General features: G+C 43.6%; 1 protein-coding gene across 1 annotated transcript in view; it reads right to left on the bottom strand.

The window, feature by feature from the left end:
• Positions 1–12703: 12703 nt before the first annotated feature.
• Positions 12704–17111, bottom strand: part of TMEM200C (transmembrane protein 200C) — a 5808-nt gene continuing 1400 nt past the window's right edge. Inside the window, exon 2 of the mRNA XM_014938463.1 lies at positions 12704–15096. Coding sequence (XP_014793949.1) covers positions 13407–15053 — 1647 coding nt within the window. The 5' untranslated portion in view covers positions 15054–15096 and the 3' untranslated portion in view covers positions 12704–13406. The remainder of the gene's footprint in view (positions 15097–17111) is intronic.

Genomic DNA, 17111 nt, shown 5'->3' with positions numbered 1-17111 from the left:
ATTCTGTTTTAAGATTGTGATGACTGTAGGGTAATTAATTTCACTTGGGAGTATAATACACTTGTTTTGGTACATTAAGTTAAAATAAATACTTAAGTTGTATTATTGTGATTAATCTGGACAATTTAGAATAGTACTTTAAACCAAATATCTACAAAATACGGTATTCAGCTCTTTAGTCTCTAATGACAAGCAAGTCAAAATAAGGTTCTATAATGCTGTTCAAACCATAACAGCATATTTTCAGCCTTATGATGGAGAATATAAAATAAGTCTTGAATTTTTTTGATGCTCTGCTTTAACTATGGGGATCTGTGCTTTTGTTCTCTGGTATTTTTTTTATTCAAATTAATTGAAATTTATCTGATTATTAGACACTTCTGGTGTGAGTAGGACAGGTGGGAAACAGTTTCTGAAATTAAAATAACTTCTACTGCTGAAGCAGATTAACTGTCCTTCTTTATGATTACTGTAGGGAAATTACACAGTGGAATCTAGGACCAGAAGTGAGTTTGATTCCTTCCTTATGATCCCTGCATTTACTGTTCTTTTTCTATGATTTTTTTCCCTTTGCGGTTTCTAACTTGCCTATTTTTTTCCCTTTGAGTAATTGGCTTTATAAGCACTAGTAGTTTATGTAGAAGACATGTAATCTGCTAATTTCTTCTAATTGAGTTTAGTTTAATATATCTTGAGTTACTGAAACAATGATAAAACACGGGGGTGCAAGAGAACTTGAATTAAGTATTACCCACTGGCTGTGATTTCATTTTTTTTTTTTTTTTTCCCCTCTTTTGGTGAGAACTAAATGCTGAATTGCACTGCAATGATGATTGTTTTCCAAGTAAGTTGAAAGGTGGCTTTGACAACACCTCCTCCCTGCTTCTTGGCTGGTTTTAATTGCATGTTTGTTAAACTTGCTACTCTAATAAACAGGATCCAAAAGCCAAAGGAAGGAGTGCTCTGTAACTACTTTATTCTGAATATTCTGCTACTAATTGCTGTTAGGCACCATCAGATGGGCCTTTGGCAACTGAACATCTGGGGCAATTCTTGTTTCTGAACGTTGTATTTCTGGGGGGTTAAGTGCAATTGAGTAAGAGCCCTATATCTCTGGGTTAAGTTTAAATAAAGGTTATTGTGGTTAGTCCAGCTGGTTTTCCCTTCCAGTAGTCTATCCTTTCTATGTATGTAGAGGAGAGCAGGTACACCACCTTGTTTACCTACACTTCATGTCAGGAAGATGCCAGACTCTTCTGTTGGCACAGCAGGGCCATGAAGGTGGTAGTTTCAGGCTAGAGCCCTAGGATCATCTGGCTGCAGGCATCTTAAATGCCTGGTCCTTCAACTAGGAGCAGGCAGTTCCAGGGGTGAGCAGCAATTTGACCTTCTTGGGGCGTTTCATGTCCATGTGTGTATTCTGCTGTCATTTGCCACGGCTTCTGGCTTGGTAGTATGCCATATAATAGAAATCTTATATTGTTTCTTTATGTGTAGGTAGAAAGGAATAGTCCCTCAAATCAAAACCTTTGCCAAAACTTGTTCCTCATAACCTCTGATACTTAAACGAAGCCCAACAACCCACAAATAATTTAAAGAAATTCTCGTGAGACAAATTCCCTACTTGGCCTTGAAGCAGTTTCTTGCACAGTCCTACACACTTGCATTGTCATCTTGACCCCCCAGCTGAAGGACTGCAGACACTTAGCCGAGAGAAGGGCTTGCGTATTGTACCCTGGAGTGTCTATGGGGGTGGATCAGATCAAAAGTATGGATTTCTCTGTTATGAATTTTTTCATTTTTTTCTCATCATATTGTCATGAAACTAAAAGCAGATGCAGGACTGAAAGTCACTGTGCTTGATAAGTATTCCTGTTCAAAAAGCCATCTCTTTGGGAATATTTATACTCTGGCAAATATTCTCTTTGTGGAAATGACTATTCAGAGTTAGAACCAGAAGGACACATCTGGGGGCCCATAAATGTTAAGCAACTTAGTGTAATGTATTGTACAATTTCCTTCTCAAAACCACTCCCAGATGGGCTTAACTCCAGGCACTGTACAGGCTTAACACCTCTGAAGCTGGCTTCCTACCATGGATTTTGGTCACTGACCTGTGCAGCAGAAACATGGAGCAAGTCTCATAAAGAGACTCTAAAAAGCCTATATATTTAGATCAGAGCATACTTTTCACACTCATGGGAGAGGAACCAACTACTTCCTAGGCAAGAATATATTTTAGGTATTGAATGTCCACCTAGGGCTTTTTCTTTTCTTTTCTGGAGGTTGACTTTTAGTCTTCTAATTAGAAATCTGCTTTTAAGATCAGCTGAAAACATTGACAACTGCTTTCTGAAATGTTATTTAAAACTAGTTTTTTCAAGTTTCAAGACGTAGAAACTTAAGGTTTCTCATCTTAAATTTCAGTACTTAGATCAGAGGTTGAAAACCAAATCCTGTTTTTAAACTGGGTATTCCACTTTAAGTCTGTCTACAAAGTGAAAACACTGGCAAATTGCTGCCTGGTTGTTTGCTAGCCTTTCAGCCTTCAGTTTCTTAAAGAAGAGTGATGATCGCATGTATGCGATAGTCATCTATATACCTCTTTGCCAGAAATCCAGCATTTATTATCTACTGGTAGGTGCCTGGTTCAAATTTTATGCTGTTGAATAAGAACAAAATAGTGACACATTTACCAAGTAAATGTGTCAGGGAGATGTGGTTACCCTGTGTTTGTAATACACATATAAAGTCTGACTTGCATCTTTCCTAGCCAAAGAAGCTCCTCAACTCTACTTACCAGTGGTGGACTGGAGTTGAAGACCTGTTGAAGGCTTTCTCTGGTAAATCCTATTTAGGCAGAGGGCTAAGCTTGAAATGCTGGTTGGTTCATAAATGTTTTTCAGAATTAAGTTGATTTAAGGTTAAATCCTGCTTGGACTCCAGCTGAGACAGTGCTATTGATGATCCTGAAGTCTTAGCTGATGTTGTTGAGACCAAACCAAAACCCTAACTTTCTGCATGATAAAGGCTGTTATTGGTAATTGGCTAGAAATCTGATAGATTGAATTAACTGATAAATGCAGATGTTCTTTTGCACATGAAAAAAGCCTATATTTTTTAATACTTTGCCTCAAAATACAGTGTCTTGATCTAAGCATGATACTTCACAGAATATTTAGTTCTTTTATTTGTCTAAAATCTTGATTTTTGAGTTTTATCCTAGGGGGTGCTACCTCCTTGCTGTGGTGACCTGTGTGAAATGTAGCCTGAGCAGACACCAGCTGGTTGAAGGGGAGGATGAGGTGGCTCCAGGAGGTTCCACAGCTCTGCTGGCAACAAGATTTTCTTCTCTCAGGTTTAACTTTGTGGAAGAGATCTTTTTGCTCTTGACTGGCTTTACTAAAACACCACAATCAGCCTCTGGGACTGAAATGACTCTATCTACTAATTCTACACATAATGTGACCAGAAATGATTATTTGAAAATAGACAATATAATTTCAGCCTAAGCAACTGAAAGCCTTTAGGTACTGTTATGAAAACCATACAGTCAATAGTATTTATAATAAATGTATTTATCAGGGTCGATGACATTGTCAGTCAAAACCAATCGAATCTTGATTCTGGCTTAAAAAAATAGTATTTTAAATAGATGTTTCAGGGCATTTTAACAGGAGATATACCTAGCTAGTTAAATCTGCCTCTCAAAAACTGAAAATACGTTTTCTTTTCCCATTGTCAGGAACACGTCTTCATAGAATCTGCAAAGTTGCTTCATTATCCCATCACAAGACCTTCCTTTAACGCTGCCTTTTCCCTTTGCCATTTAATTTCTATGCTATTCCTGTTTTATTTTCCCTCCTCTCAATTTATCTGGTTGGGCAAGGGGTCTCAGACTTCTACCTCTTCCATGATGCTTCTGTGTCTGACTGCGTTTCCCAGCTGGAACTCTTTGCACTCTTTCTTTCTGGGTAGCGAACACCCTGCAGCATGGACAGTGCTTGCTGCACCATGTCCTCTTTATCCCTAGGATGTTTTCATGGCTCAGCCTGCTGCTGCAGGGCAGGATGCTGAATGTCACCCCTTTGAGCTGTAAAAGCTCTGGGCTAGCTCATTTTGGTAGCTGTTAGTCCGCTGCTTGTAAGCCCATTTTGCTCTGGTTTGTAGAGCCCCTGTTGCAGTGGGGGTACTGAGCCACCAAAAAGTCTCTGAGCTGCCACAATCCTACTCAGAGTAACTGAGTAAATGTACTGCTGACTTACTGCAAATGGAAAGTGGAGCTGGCACAAAATGGGATTGCAGCAAAGGCAGCAGTAAGGGTGCAGCAGGGCCTTGCAGAGCAGCGCTTCAAACAACCATCATCTACAAAGGATGGTGCAAGATCAGACAGAAAGGGCACAAGTTCTCCCTTGGGGCCATCATCTAGTCCAATCATCAACGTAACTCTGATAAAAACCATCACTAAACCGTGTCTCTAAGCACTATATCTACCCATCTTTTAAATACCTCTAGGAATGGTACCTCAACCACTTCCCTGGGTGGCCCATTAATGCTTAATAACCCTTTCAGTGTATAATTTTTTCCTACAGCCAGTATTAATGTGGTGTATGTAGCAGGGGTGAAAAGGGAGGAAATGGTTCTGCCACATTCCCGTTCCTGTGGGTGCTGGGGCTCCTCTGCAGGGTGAGTTGAGCCGTGCTGAGGCTGCTGCTGCCACCAGTGTCCCCACTCCTCACTGAAGGACAGTCTGTGCCACAGCCTGTCACTGCCAGAAATGCTACAGGAGTCTCTGGAGGGGCAACATCTGCTCGGGATACAAGGATGCCCCAGCTACAATGCCATGGGGCCCAAAAGCAATGACTTAACGCTAAGGATGTCCCTCCCACAGGAATTGCTCCTGTCCTAACTTGGGCTCTTTCCCATGTGCCTGACCTATGAGGTGGTGCTGGCAAGGAGAACCCCTCCCTCCTCTTGAGGTGTTGCTGCTTTCATGGACTGTGGTGGGCTCCTTGGTATTGGCCTTTAGTTACTACTGGGGTTTTCGTCTTTTTGACCCCTTTTAATTTTTTTTTTTTTTAATTTTTGGTGACTTGTGACAGGTTCAGTCTAACCTCCCATTTCAAACAGTTCTGATTACCATGGTTATGCCTCTAATTTATTGCTGTGATGAGATAAGCCATTTCCTTGTTACCTTCTCCATCTAAGACACCTGTTTTACCCTGAGTGCATATGTTTCTCCATGTGTTGCACCAGAATTTCAGTTTTCAGCATTTGGCTCAGTTCTTTAGGCTATGTAAAAGTAATGTGTTTTAGTTGTGCATAAACATGATGATTTGTATATGTTGTGTTGCTGCAGTATGCAGATTTGAGCACATGTAACATAATTGCTTACGCTCTTACACTCTGCACTGTAACAGAATTATTCATTTAAACAAAAGCTGATTAAGTTGTAGCCTTTGACAGGTGAGAAACAGAGCAATTCTCAGGACTCTTCTTGATAGAACAAGGCGTGCTAACACGTCTGCAGTTTAAGATGGTCAAACCAGTGCATTTTGGAGTCATGAAGACTAAATACTCCGTATGTCCATCAACCATGGACTTTTTAAGAGAAGGCTACATACTGGTTATTGCTCCCATTTACTATGTGTAATACAAATAATCTATCATTTTCTGTGGTAGAAAAGAAAAAAAGATCAGGTATTCTACCATTATAGTATGGAACATTTACCAGTATGTGTTTGAAATGGATATATTACCTACTGATGCCACCCAGGCCACTTGAAGCTCCTGCTGACAAAAACCTTTTCTGTCTCCTACATTACTATGTGTATTCCATTTTTGTGTTAAAGAAAAAATGTTTTCAGAACCTCTAGAGATTTAGGGATAACCTTTATTTTCCCTACAACTTATTAGCATTCCAACTGCTCAGAGGAACCCACAACTCATTTTAAAATAATTTGAATAACTTATGCTTTGATTTCCTAATGTTTTGATGTCTGGAATCTACCAAAGTATCTGGGAATTTCTGAATATAGGTGGGATGAAAATTCAGTTTCTAGCAAGAGACTGAATTTGTAAATGGCAATTCTATGTAAAGGAGCTATTGTTGACCCAAATCTGTTTCGTGTCTTCGACCCAACCATTCCTCTAGGCTTCAATTAAACAAAATCCTTGTGTTTGTCTTCTTTACCAGTTTTGCTGAAAAAAACACATAATTATGTCCTTTTTATGGTGGCGGATTTACCTAAAGTATATTTGTCTAAATTGCCAGTGAGACACTTCTACAACTGTAAACTAAACCAACATATTCTACAGAATGTTTTGGATACATACCTAATACAGCTTGTTGGAAAACATTGCTGTCAAGAAAATCCGTTGCCTATATGAGAATTAATTCAACCTGCTGGTTAATCATTAGATAGCATAAAATGCTTATTTGAGCAGAGGACTGGACCAATTTGCTGATGAAATGAAAGATACAGAAAACATTATCTTAGAATTGCTTCACAAATGTAATTACTTTGAATGTGTCATTTTCCTTTGACTTCAGGCCCCTTGGCTCCCCTGGATTCATCAGGCAGCTGCACAGGATGGATGTGTGTGCCAGGCCTGGAGGAGATGCCTGCTGCAGCCCTAGTTGTCCTGGGGTAGTCCAGCTTCTCAGGGAGAGGACAGGAGCCCGGGAAGGAAGCAAGGGAGTGAGGTGATGGCTTGTTTTAGCCATTGTACTAGATTCTGCCTTTCAAGAGGAGGAAAGCTTTTATTTCCCTGCTTCCATTTGGCTAGGATGATGCTAGCAAAGCTGCACAGAGCTCTTACAGAGGCTGTGGTGAGTTACAGTGAAGTCAGCGACAGCTATAGATGGGAACAGCTGATTGCTGCTGCTGTGCAACTGCAATATTTTGTTGTTTGTGTTTGCCCACACTTGACAACCCAAACCAGCAAGGACAAGTGCAATAGAAACTTCAGTGACTTGTTGCTTTCTTTTGCCTGCCATTTTTAATAGTGCCTTCTTGGTGACACCAGTGATGATGCAACCTGTAGTTTTGTTAGCTTGTTTTGCTCTTTGAGTAACTCCTGGGGCTCATTAGGTGCCACGCCGGCAGCTGACTTACAAACTGGCGATGGATAGAAGCTGCCATTGTTCAACATGTGTCCCTTTCCATCTCCTCCCAGACTGCCAGTGACAAGCACGGACCAGGCAGAGGGCTACCGAGGCATAGTGCTGCTGCAGCACCGGGAGCTCACTGAAACCACAACTGTGCTACTGCTTTTATTCTGTTTTTTTTCCACTCTGTGCTGGAGGAGAGGCAGTAGATCCTTGCAAAGAACATTGCTAGGAGAGCATCCTCACTTTTCATGCATGTTAGTCCCAAACAGTTGCACCAAAGCTCGAGTTTAAGGGTCTAAAAGAAACAACGTCCTTCCACAGCTTGCTTGTATTAGTCTCAGGTCAGATGGTGAGAGGTGCTGACTTAGCTCCTGTCCTTGTTTCTGCTGTTCCAGATGCTGTACACATTGCAAAGACAGACACAAGGACAAGAACTGTCCTGTTCCCATTTTCAAGCACTTTTCAAGGCAGCCTGTAGTGTTAATTAAGTCAGTAATGCCAGCAGCCAGGTTTAAGTTTCTAAAACCCAAAAAGTTGCTACTATCATCACTTCATGCTCTGTTACCGCAATAAACTAAAAAGCAGTGTTAGACTTTACCTGTTCTCATTTTTAAGTTCCTCCTTTGAAACAGAATGGCATCAGGTGCCTGATATCACTTGTGTCCTTAGACATTCTTCGGGGAGGTCTCCGGAAAGTCTTATGCTTTTGCTAAGTTATTTCCTGTAATATTGTGTGCGATGAGTCTGAAAGATAGTGAAAAAGATTAGCCCTTCAGTGTCTCATGTGGGGAAGGAGGCTCTTATAGAGATGAGGGGTAGATCTCCTGCGTTCAAGGCTCTGTTACACAGTGGGCTACTTGTGTGGTTTGGAAACATCACAGAGAAGCAGCTATTTGTGTGCTGTCATCACTGCACACCAGTGCTTATGTTCTTCCGCCTTTTAATAAAATAAATCTGTTCTTTGCACAATTAATCTGTGGCTGTATCTCTGTGCCTTGTTTTTACAAGGAAAATAGTCACACTCTGTACCCAGGGCATTTTAGAGAAAAATACATGAAGGACTGTGAGGTCATCTGATATTATTTTAATAGGGACTCTATAAGCATTTTTAAAAATAGGTTCTATTGGGTTCTGAGGCCAAACTGCATTGCCTTAAAATGAATTTTGATTGTAAAGCCAGTGAAGTAAAAACACGTCACATCCCTCAGAAAGACCTAAAATGAGGGAGGGAGGCTATTTCATGGTGTTGCGAAAGTATCATGTTAGCTCATTGGGGTTTTATCCTGATGGAGGTGCCTCTGGTGACTCTTGTGTGGCAGGCCTCAGAAACACTAGTTTGCCAGGCCTTTGAAGGTTATATTTTGTGAGACCCTACCACAAGCTTTTGTGCTGCTCTGAGGTGTGAAGGGAGCTACCCTGTACCAAGGCGCCTCTGTTTGCAGAGTCACTGCCAGAACTGATGGTCCTGTTAGGAAGCCCTGCTCCTTTACAAATTGCTCATTTAATTAAAATCAGCAAAATGGGACCTGTCTGGTGTGGCCTCAGGCTGCTCCCAGACAGGTCGGGGAGGATGTGTCAGCAGTGTGCCAAACCTTACCAGTGGTGGTGAGCAAAGAGCAACCCGAGGTTCTGTGATGGTATTGCAACGTCTTACCTTTCAGAGTTCACAGAAAAAAAAGAACAACAACCAACAAATAAAACCTTGATTCATCTCAACATATAGTGTCCTCACTAGAACCAAACTCATCACAGGGAGAAAGGGGAAAGGAAAAAAGAAAATTCTGAAATAAAATCAGTAACAGTATACTTTTCCATGGAAGGTTTTTTCCTGTGGCTGTGAGACCGTATTTATCCTCTCAGATTGTGCCTGTGGATGCTGTGCCTCTTGTTCGCCACTTGTGGGCCCAAACGTAAAAATAGTAATTAAGCAGCCTAGGTAAAGCATTGCATTATTGCTATTGACAGCCTTGGAGAGTTGATAGAGACAGCATTTTTTTCTTGAGGAAAGTTTGATGGTTTTGTTCTAGAAGAAAAAAAGGCAAAAAAATTATATACTTTTATTGATTATTAACATTTCAATTGTCGCCTACCACTGCGCACTTGTATTTTGTGTGGGTTTTGTGTAGTAAGGTCTGATTTCTGGCTAGGTTATTGCCAGAGGTTGATTGTTGCTTTCTTTTCTTTCTCTCCCTCTCTTTCCCTCTTTTCACATGCAGAGAGAAATCTGAGGGACTGAAATATGTTAATGAGGCAAGGCATTAATTGGTGATCTACTTAAATTATTAGTAATTCTCATTTCTCACTATAAATGCAGTCCTGTATTGTAGCATCCATATGAACATGTTTTTGTTTAGAAAGAAAACCTGCTGAGTGTTATCAAAAGCTATTCCTCCTACTGAAATCTGATAAGCTTTATCATTGTGCCATCTCCATTACTTTTAATAAAAATTATTGCTTGATTGAAGTCCTGTTGCTACTTCTGCATAAACTGTTTTGGCTGTTAAGGAAATTCATTCCCTATCTCAGACTGCAGACTTGCAACTATGTTAACAGTTACCTAATTTGATGTTTGTAGGTGAGCTATTACTCACTGTTGGACAGAATCAGTCCTGGAAAAGGCTGTTAAAAAATGTATCTAAAGAATACACAGTAATAAATCTGTGCTATCATCTTTTGTGGTAGACCCGCTGATACATGTCAACAGCTGGGGAGTTTGGTAAATCGGCGCAGCCTGGAGAGCCAGGTTCACACAGGGATATTAAATACTTTGCTAGCCAGAGAAAACTGAGCCAGAACTGGTTTACAGTACGATTGTGTCAGCAGCTTCTCCAGGGTCCTGAGGGTTTTGTAATAAACAGCAGCACCACTGAAGCACAGGTAGGGCATTTGCCTATGTCCTCAGACTGGTCCAAGCAGCATCTGTGCTCACCACAAGCAGACGCTGCCTTCTACCCAGGGATGGGAGTATTCTGAGGTTTCAGGCAGAAATTAACCTTTCCTCTGGAAATTTGATATAAATATCATGGCACTTCTTCCATGCTAAAAAACAAAACAAAGTACACTTTTCTGGACCAAAATCTGACTTCTCCACAGCAAAGAATTATGCCTAGGTATTTTAGCTTAATGTATCTTCAGAGGTATCATTTTTTAAATAGGGGGACTAACAATTCCTTCTTTAAAAAACATTTTGTGTCGGAGCACGTATCTTTCTGCAACACGCAGGCAGGCAGATACTGGTAAACTGAGGCAGCCTCTTGGCTCTTGACAAGGACTGCGGAGGAAGCACTTGGTGGCAGGACACTGGAGACGAAGGTTAAAAGGAAGAAATTAGATGAGATTAAAAAAATGCATAAGAAAGTGACAGGATGAGCAAATGATGGCCAAGAGGCAGCCTGGCGGTTCTGAGAAGCAGTCAGGGCCAGCTAGGAGAGACTCAAGAAGAGGTCAACACACAAACCTCATCACTCCCATCACCTGCTGGTATCACCAGGAAAGGCTCAGGTCCTTACCAGCTGCTGCGCTTCTCTCCAGGGCTGATGGTACCCACAGTGGTCACGGCTGATGCACAGGGGCTGAATTTCTCAGCTGTCTTCCAACTTTGGCATGTTAAACTAACTTGCCCATCTTGATTTTTAAACAGAAGTTTCTGGCTCCAAGTCCCCCACCTCATAAGTTGCTGAACAAATAGTTTTAATCAATACATTTGCAAAAATAATGAGAGATTTTTGGATAACTTGCAAACAGAGAGAAACAACTTTCTCTGCTTATTAATCTGTATGTTACAAATCACTTCTAGCTGCTGTTATAAAAAATCCAGCTTGACTGATGAAAGTTCATGTTTCACGCCTTTTTTGGCAACACAGGAACAAGCTATAATTTTACTTAATAAACCCACACTCTCTTGTAATTTTGTTATTCGGAAAGCTTTTTAGTAAATTAATCATCAGAAGAATTATTGGCCTGCTTTATTTTAAATCAATCTAAGGAGTACCTAGAGGCTTTCTTAAAGTTGGGGTTTTTTTCAGAGCACACTATAGATTTGTATGACTACAGAAATATTTACTAAGAATATTTTAAAAAGCATTTGTTTTCCCCCTCAGAATAAAACAAACACCTGACACATCTTCACGAGGACCCCGTTCCCCAGTAAGTAGCACCCATCACTCGCCTCTTCCCTTGCAACTCCATGAAGGGTTTTCATGTGGAAAATAACAAACAGGGTGTCTTCAGCTCTGTCAGTAACTGGCATCTCCATCAACACCAGGTAACGCTGCTCAGACACATCTCATCAATCTTGCTAGAAGTCACAAGAGAAGGAGGAGAAGTGCAGAGTCATCACCCATGGGGAACTGAACGTCCTGTGCAAATGCCACCAGCAGCCAAGTTGCCCACTTGCCACTTCACGTGGCACCTAATCCAGCCCATGCCAGTCCAGGCAGTTTGATGACGTATTATTGACAGTTGTGTGCTAGCAGTTTGACAGCAAAAAATGCCACACTGATGTTCATATTGTCAATTTACTGGATCCAGAGACAGGAGGAAAGATATTGCCATCTGGATGTCTCCATTGCTCAAGAGAACAAACACTTTCTGCTTCCCCAGTTTCAGGACTCTGACATGGCAAATTGTTCTTTTTTCTTCTCTTAAATTAGCCATATTTAATAAAGGATTGTGCTGGATTAATAAATTCAATTGCATTTAGTGATCATTGTATTCCATTTTGCAATGTGTTGTAATGTAACTAGTTAAATATGTAACTAAGCATTTTAAAACATAAAATCATAAGAAAAAAATTAATTGCAACAGAAAGACTCTTGCCTACATATTGTATTTGTTTAGTGTCAATTTCTCTTCCCGTAGTAGTGAAATGCCACATCCATATTTAAAATCTGGAGTATTGACACAATCTTCTGAGCATATAAAGCTGTTTTGGCAAAATAGAAGAGTGCCTGCCGTGCTGCAGCTACGAAAATGAAACAGCTCATCAATTTACCAAAAATCTGCTTACAGACAAGGCGTTCTCCAGCCTTCAGGAAACCTGATGCTTTTCTCATGCAGGAAGAAATCCTCAGCAGGCTGAAGTTGGTAAGAAACCTCTGCTGACTTCAATAGGGCCAACTGCTACGAGATTGACAGGGCTATCATTATGCTTTAAAATTAAGCTTATGCACGTGCATTCACACATAGGAACTGTAACAGCAGAAAGGCTTAATGCAACAGTTATAAGGGAAGTGAAAAATCCAGAAAGAATATACTGCAGTTTGAGATTAATGCGTTACTCACATAAAATCTATTTTTAATAGGAGGTCAAACCTTTAAAATATTTTTTTTTCTTTAGCATGTCAAAATCTCACATTTCTTCAGCTGTCACAGAGCACTGTTAGAAAAGGAGACAGAATCTGCTGATTGAATTAAAGCGTGGTTTCTCAGAAATTGAACCAGCATTTATTTTGAAATTACTCCTAAATGATTAATTACCCACTTAAAAGCAGAAGCAAACCTTTGGCCTCATAGCATCTGTATAATCTTTCACAGTATATAAATAAAAGGTTTCTGATATCTATAAGTACTTACCAAAATAAAAGACTGTTTTATGTGGCAGTTTTGTTTGTAAATTTTTATTAAAAAAAGTCTTTTAATGCTATTAGTCAATACATGTGTAATAATACTTAATAAAGTATCATGTAATAGTAGGTATTTTGGATTCAGGAATGTAATGGTTTTAACTAAATCATCAGAGCTCTGTTCCGCTCTAGTCTCGTCTAAATTGTCTTTTTTTTCCCAGAATTTAAACAAACTCATTCTTTGTCAAGGTACGTCATCCTTAAGGCCTTGCAAACTTTTTAGTGTTTGAACCAAAACAAAGAGAGAGCTCGGCTTTCTTGATCTGAAGACCACGTTGCTCTTGAGCTTAAAAAGGTGCCTGCAGTTTTCAAGCAGTTAGTGGCAAATCAGCAAGAAAGAAATCAGAGGAGAAGAAGGGGCACTTGGAAATCAAAACAGTAAAGTGCACAGCTATACTGTCCGAAATTGTATTAATCTGATCCAAAGAACTTACTGGACTGTGGATATTTAATACAATTTGGCTTGCATGGAACATACAATCACGATCGGACAGAAAGGATTTTCTTTTTCTTCCTGAAGTCATCTACAGGATTTACTGAATTCAATTTTCAAGGGTAACATACTGCAGCTCTTTGGATATTGATCGGTTTCCTAAGTCCACAAGGAGATGGAGACGGGGGGAAGGTGTGGAGGGTTGCAAGGTGTCCTCGTGCCTTCTCAGTTTTGTTTAGATGCCAGTACTCTCCAGTTCCCCGTCCTCCAGCCCTAATGCAGCATGCGACCTAGAAATCATAAAGAGTTTCTCTTTATTTGTGTACTGTCTTTGAGTTTGCTGGGATTGCTCCCCTGCTTGTTCTCTGCTGGTAGCCTTGAGAGGGTCCATCTTCTCAGCTGGTTCCTCCTCACAGTCCTGGATTTTACTGGCTGGGGTGTTGGCAACTGACTCCACGGAGGTGCCTGCCTCCTCCAGGTGGCTGTAGCCCTTATTGCTGCTGGAAGGCTCAGACTGGGAACTCTGGGAGTCCATCTTGGTGATGGCAGGGGGAGTAGAGGGGGGTGACCCCCCGAGGTCCAGAGATTTGGAGTAGCTAGATGTCTTTACCAAGAGGCTGGAGTCCGGGTCCCCGCTGACAGCTGGAGACCGAGGTGTCTCAGGGAAAAGGGGACGCCTGGCATCGGGCAGACAGCTGGTGCTCTGCCGCCTCAGAACCACCTTGTGCCTCCTCGTCCCGCGGCCTCCCTCCACGCGGCTGCTGCTGAGGTCAGTCAGGCTGAGTTCAAACTCCCCCCGTGGGATCTCCCGGGCTCCCCGCTCACCGGGGGGTCTCCTCCAGCCTCCCCCTCCACTGCCGGGTGCCAAGGGCAGGAGGGTGAAAGCACTGAGCGAAGAGCCGACAATGGAGCTGGCTGTGCTGCGCCGGCCCCAGCTCTCTGGGGGGCTGCAGGGCGGGCTGGTGACAGCGTGGCCAGCGAGGGCAGCGTGCTCTCGGTAGATGCTGTACACAGCCTCGGCCAGGCTGGGTGGCTGCGGTGGCGTGCAGAAGGAGGAACGCCGTGGGGAGGACGCCAGGTCCGGCGGGGAAAGGGAGACACCCAGTCCTGGTGGCCAGGAGCTCCTGGCCAGCATGGCTGCAGCGCCCAAGCCTTCACTGCCAGGCTTTAGCTCCAAACCCCGGGCCTGCACGTAGTTGACAAAGCCGTTAAGAGGGGCTGAGGCCGGGGTGGCTCCGTCCTTGGCCTGCAGGCTGTGGGCATCGATGACGGTGGAGTAGAGGTCACGCAGGTTGATGATCTTGGTCTTCTTGTCACGGTTCTCGTGCAGTACCGCATTGGCGCAGATGAAGAGGAAGATGCCGATGCCCATGATGAGGGGGCCCAGCACCTTCAGCTTGTCTGAATGCAAGTAGCTCGAGAAAAGACGGAAAAGGAAACCCACTGAGGCCTGGGGGGGCGAGGAAGTGGGGGGAGACTGTGGGGGCACCCGGGTGGTGGCAGTGGCGGAGGTGTTGGCTCTGGGGGGTGGCTCTAGATGGATCTCTGTTTGTGCCCCTTCCTGGCTACGGGAGCGGTTCTTGGGGGTGCCACCCTGTGGTGCCAGCTGTCGGCCCCCACTGAAGCTGCCTTCTCTGTACACCTGGTTGGGCTTTGGCCAGTAGCCCACCACAGCCAAGGCAATGCCCACCAGCAGTACCAGGATGCCACAGAGGGCGATGAGCCCCGAGAGAGAGCACAGCTTGAGCTTGCCTTTCACCACCACCACGTCATTCTTGCGCTTCTTTTTGGACTTGCGTTTGCGTTTGGGGACTTGGCTTTGGGGTCGCAAGGGGTCCTGTTTCCTGGCCGAGATCCTCAGGAGGCCTCCAGTGGCGATCATGGCTGGCTACCCAGAGCACTGCCCCCGACAGCCACTCCAGTTCCTGCGGTGAAAGGGAGAAGAGAAAGGATTGAGGACCAGGGGCAGACCTGCAGTACAAGAGGTGTCTTGGTTTACTGTTCCTCATTCAAACACCTGCTAATTAAAACCCTCAACAAGCGGGACTGGGGTTGACACCAACAGGACAACCTCCCTTGCTCATACAGCTCTTGTGTGTGAGAAAGAGACAGGCCGACTGACAAGACAGAAAATTAAGCAACCCTAGGAAGCAAATGTACCCCACTCCACTCTTGTTAAACAGCTAATTAATTTCTTTACAATACAGGTAACTGATAGAGGGAGTGGTATTTGCTGGTGTAAACAACAACAAAAAAAATGATCTTGCTGGTGTCAGAAGGAGCTTGCAAAGCACTGGAGCTCGAAGAATGCTGATGGCCTCCCTAGCCTGAGCCCCAGTCCCCAGTGAGGTCTGGGGTTACGCTGCACACTGTGGTTAATGATGTCACACAGGATTTGAGAGATGGGGGAAATAAAAGGAGGAAGGCAGTATATTTGATCTATAGATACCATTTGTTTCATTAGACTATTTACACATTACGGGGAGGAGGGTTAAAACATATTACTTGCCTTCCTTAAATGAGTGGGACAGGAATTACTGTGAAATGCACAAGGGAAACATTTGAACACGAGAAAGCAGTGCCCTGTGAAAGTTTCTTCCCAGCCATTTGCACTTGATCTGCAATATTACAGAAATTCCCCTCCTGCCTGCGGTCCAGAGACATCCCCGGTTTGGGAACACATGTGATACTCCAGGTAAACGTTATGTAACAGCAGCAAATCCCCCCCCTCGCCTTCCCCGCCCCCAGGAAGGGGAGATGGTGGCTGGCAGGTAAGAGATGGCGTGTCAAATCTTATTAAAGGAGGAGCAAACCCTTGCGAGTCACCTGGGGAAACAGCCATGACCGCTTGTAGGGAAACTGGCAGGGGACTGGATGTTGAGCCTTTATGGCTTTTGTTTTCTTGGATGATCAGAAGGCATCTCTCTGTTCCAGTGATCTGAGCTGTATGTAAGAACAATTCCTGCACTGTTGCAATTCTTTTTGGAAAATATTCCTTCATGCTACTGAGGAGCAGGATCCTCTCCTCCCTTTCTCTTTCCGAGTGTCCAATTAATTTTCCTTTGAGGGAGCAAAAGGCGACAGCAGCAAATATAATACCACTCACAAAGTTCAATTAATTGCACTGAAAGGAGATTAAGTAAGCACCTAAAAAAACCCCAAACAACCTTGCTCCTCTTCCCCCGTTCAGCTTTTAAATCTTATTTCTTTTCTATTCCCAGATTGCCACATACGTAGTAATATTTTGTCCCATTTACTCCATTTGTGTTTTCCCCAGAAAAAGGAGGGTATTGTCAGCGAGGACATTGTTAAATGACTCTCCGAGGTATCGCAAGCTCAAAACAAAGAGCAGAGACTTGCCTTTTCTTTCCTATCGCTGAACAACTTAAAAAAAAAAAAAAAAAAAAAAAAAAGAGAGAGAAAGAAAAAAGCATTCTTTTTTGATGCAAAAGTGTAATTATCGGGGAATGCTTTGCTTTAGTTCCCGGCTCGTTGATGTCCGTCTTTCTGCCGCCCCCCCAGCCAGCAGCCCGTCTCCTCCACCACGGCAAAAAGAGATGGCAAAATCACCCCCGAGCAGCCTTCCCCGTTCGGCACCGGGTGTTCGGCCGGGGAGAGCGCCGAGCCCGGCAGGGGAAGGAGGGCACCGCCGGACCGCAGCGCCGTGCCCGCCCCGGGACCCGCCGGGCACCGATGGAGCCACATCTCGCACCGACCGACCGACCCCCGCCGGCTCCTTCGGGGACCCCTCCGGCGCTACCGCCCCCCACCCGGCTCCGTAAAGACCGAATACAGTTTTTTGAACAGCAGGAGCCGAGTTAACGCCTTCCCGCCCCGAGGGCCCCACAGACGGGGCTCGCCCGGGCTCCGCCCGCCGGGGCAAGGCAGGGGCCGCCACGCACCGTTGTAGGGGCGCTCCGGCAGCCGGTCCCCCGGGCAG

Source organism: Calidris pugnax, unplaced genomic scaffold (assembly GCF_001431845.1).
Source record: "Calidris pugnax isolate Ruff unplaced genomic scaffold, ASM143184v1 scaffold13, whole genome shotgun sequence".
Taxonomy (NCBI): domain Eukaryota; kingdom Metazoa; phylum Chordata; class Aves; order Charadriiformes; family Scolopacidae; genus Calidris; species Calidris pugnax.
The sequence above is the reverse complement of the archived record's forward strand: the minus strand, read 5'-3'. Positions and strand labels throughout refer to the sequence as shown.